Source organism: Octopus bimaculoides, chromosome 24, assembly GCF_001194135.2.
Source record: "Octopus bimaculoides isolate UCB-OBI-ISO-001 chromosome 24, ASM119413v2, whole genome shotgun sequence".
Taxonomy (NCBI): domain Eukaryota; kingdom Metazoa; phylum Mollusca; class Cephalopoda; order Octopoda; family Octopodidae; genus Octopus; species Octopus bimaculoides.
In genome coordinates, this window is record NC_069004.1 from 7,634,309 (window position 1) to 7,637,592 (window position 3,284).

General features: G+C 31.9%; 1 protein-coding gene across 2 annotated transcripts in view; it reads right to left on the reverse strand.

The window, feature by feature from the left end:
- Positions 1-49: 49 nt before the first annotated feature.
- LOC106882041 (somatostatin receptor type 2) overlaps positions 50-3,284 on the reverse strand; it is a 153,254-nt gene continuing 150,019 nt past the window's right edge. For both annotated transcript variants that reach the window (XM_052976250.1, XM_052976251.1), the window contains one exon: positions 50-3,035. In XM_052976250.1, coding sequence (XP_052832210.1) covers positions 1,091-2,419 — 1,329 coding nt within the window. In that variant the 5' untranslated portion in view covers positions 2,420-3,035 and the 3' untranslated portion in view covers positions 50-1,090. The remainder of the gene's footprint in view (positions 3,036-3,284) is intronic.

The following is a 3,284-nucleotide window of genomic DNA, read 5'->3' on the forward strand; positions in this document are numbered from 1 at the left end:
TATATATATATATATATATGTGCGTGTGTGTGTACATATATATACATGTATATATATGCATATATATATACGCACACACAAACGCATATATATACATATCCATATGTATATACATATAAGTACACACATATACACACACACACACATATATATATATGTACTTGTATAGCCTGTAACTACATGTAATTCTGTCATTCGCGTGTTGTTGGAACATAGATATATAAAGTAACATCAAGTAAATTTTGTATTTCCATTTACAGAGAATTCAATCAAAATAACAATAATTATTATTGAAGTAAAACAGAATTACTGACAAGATAATAATGGTATAACTAACGATCAAAATTAACATCTTTTAACAATTTAAATCAACATATATTCTTGCAAATCTGCAGGAAATTTACTCTTCAGCACATTTGGCTGGATTGTAAACTATGTAAAAACCAGCCGTTTAATTTTTCTCTTTTATGTTCGCTGGTCTTGCCAGATTGTAAGTTTGGTATCTTTAGTGTTAAACCCAGTTCATCTTTTGGTTGATTTTGCCGTAATTATTAAATTTTGAAATAATATTTTTATTGTTTTATTTTATTATTTTTAATATGCATGTTCTCTTTTTGTTTTTATTTATTTGTTCTTTGAGAAATAAAACGCTCTTACTTTGAAACGTTTGTATAATTCGCCATTTAAGGTTGTGACTCATAATATCAGATAATGATTTTTTTCTTAATTTTTTTTTTTTTTGATTTATCTCAGTAATTTGTCAACACGACGTAGTGTTTAATATCAACACCAACATCATTGTCGTCGCAGTAGTCGTCGAAATCATCATCATCATCACAGTTGTAATAGTATATGCAGTTTTTTTTTTTATTCCAGATTTATTATTTTTTTATAGAACTATTTTTCATGTCTATTTCTTGTAACAAGAAATAATTCCTGAAAAAAACGCTCTCTTTCTCCACCTGTTTCTTATAATATTCATCATCACCATCATCATCATTATCAACTTTGTTTTTTATTCAAGTCTTTAAGATTTTGTTATTTATCTACTTCATTTTATTAGTAATTTCTTCTGGCAAGGAATAACTCCTCACAGGACGCTATTTTGTAGAATTTCCTTGTCGCCAGAAGTTTCTTCAATGTCATTTACAATTTGTTTCACATTCGATTTCTCACTTTCTATATTTGTCTCTTTCTCTGCTTGAGCAAATGTATTTTCCACTTTGACAATGGTATTCTGTTGCTTCGTGACCTTCATTTCGTAATTTTGGCATTCGTCTTCGTCAAATTTGGTTAATTCCGTGCATTGGTTGTTTCGAGGACACATACTGTTTTCTGCTGTCAGAGATTTACTGACTTCAAATTTCGATGCGCATTTAAAGGCTTTTGAAAAGCTCTTACGGAAATTGTCGCTAAGGAAATTATACAGGAATGGATTCATCATACTGTTTGCTAAAGTTAGGAACGTGAACAGATGAAACGCAGTAATTCCCCAGTTTGGTCTCCAGAAAGACACCTTGGCAATTATGATGATTTGTAATGTCCAGTATGGAAGCCAACACATCATGTATACACCGATAATGGCCAGTACCATTTTAGTTACCCTGCGGTTAGATTTTTTCTTTTCTTTCTGTTTATTGGCTGGGCCTAATTTACTGAGGCGAATTATGACCATAATGTAAAAGAACGATATCAGTACCATTGGAATGGCATATGACAAAAAGAAGCAGTACAAAATAAATGCTTTAGTCCCTTCGGTATGTTTGTCACTTGGCCATAAAATGGCACACGTGATACCCTTTTTGTTAGATTTCGGCACAGTTTTCGAGTAGAGGAAAGTTGGCATCATGGTCAATACGGACGCTATCCATATACACAGACATAGAATAAAAGCGAGTTTCGGCGTTCGGATCGAGACTGATTGGACGGGATGACACACTGCCATGTATCTGTCAGCACTCATAATGGTCAATGTAAATATTCCTGTAAAATAATTGATGGAAACCAATATCATATATATCTTGCACATGCCGTATCCAAAAACCCAGGTTTTCAGGATAGTTGTAGTCATCAAAAATGGCATACTCATTAGGAATAGAACATCAGCAACTGCCAAATTCACAACGTACATATTAGTAACGGTTTTCATTTTGGAGAACATGGTAACCACATAAATTACTAAACAGTTACCTGCAATGCCAGCCACGAATACTAAACCGTAGCAGGCAACCATTATTAAGGGAAATATATGGCTGAGAAATTCGTTAGATTGCCTTTTTCGTTCGGTGTCATTTTGATAAAAATCTATGTCATCTGTAAAATTATCTGTGGAATTGCCAAAGAGTAGGAGCCATGGTGGCAGAGATTTCGAATCCAATGAATCTTCATTGAAAAGTGTTAAATTCCCTTCGAAATTCATCTTTGTAATATTGAAGGAATTATTTTAAATCCTGGAAAGATTATGGTAAAATATTCGTATCACGTAAGGATAGACCAATAACAACAAAAACAACAATAATGACAATAATAATAATAACGATAATAATAATATGTTATATTTCTCTCTCTTTAGGATTTTTGTGTGTTCACAGTTTTAGAAAATTTAAAATTTTGCTTTCAAGCAAGTCATGGTGAAAATTAAAGCAGAATGCGACCTTCAGATGTAATAAGATTCCAGAAAGTTCTTATATCATGAGAGTTACTAATATGTATTTATTGAAGATATGTATATATATGTATATATGGGGTGAGGGAGAGAAAGAGACAAAGAGAGACAGAGAGTATCATGTATTGTAATATTTCCCTTTTCTTTGTAACAGTCTGAAATAATCGATATTATATATAAGCCATTCGCCTAATATCAATCCAGGCAGATTTTTGCAAAAACCTGATTAATTGTCTGTTGCAAAATAATGATTTTCTAAACCTTGACAGCTGGGTGTCATGTCACTTGTCAGAATTCTGGAATCAGTTGGAGAGTCTGCAGATTTACCTGCAGATTGGAGAGTCTGCAGTTGGAGAGTCTGCAGATTTACCTGCAACGATAAAACAGAAATAAATTCCATTAAAATACAAAACGAACGGAAAATAAAATGCCACACAAAATATTTCAGCATAAATTAATGCCATGTGTTTCATATATATATATATATATATATTTGTGTGTGTGTGTGTGTGTGTGTGTGTGTGTGCGTGCGTGTGCGTGTGTAAAAAATATATATGTATGAATGTGTGTGTATATATATGTATATATATATATGTATATATCTTTATATATATATATA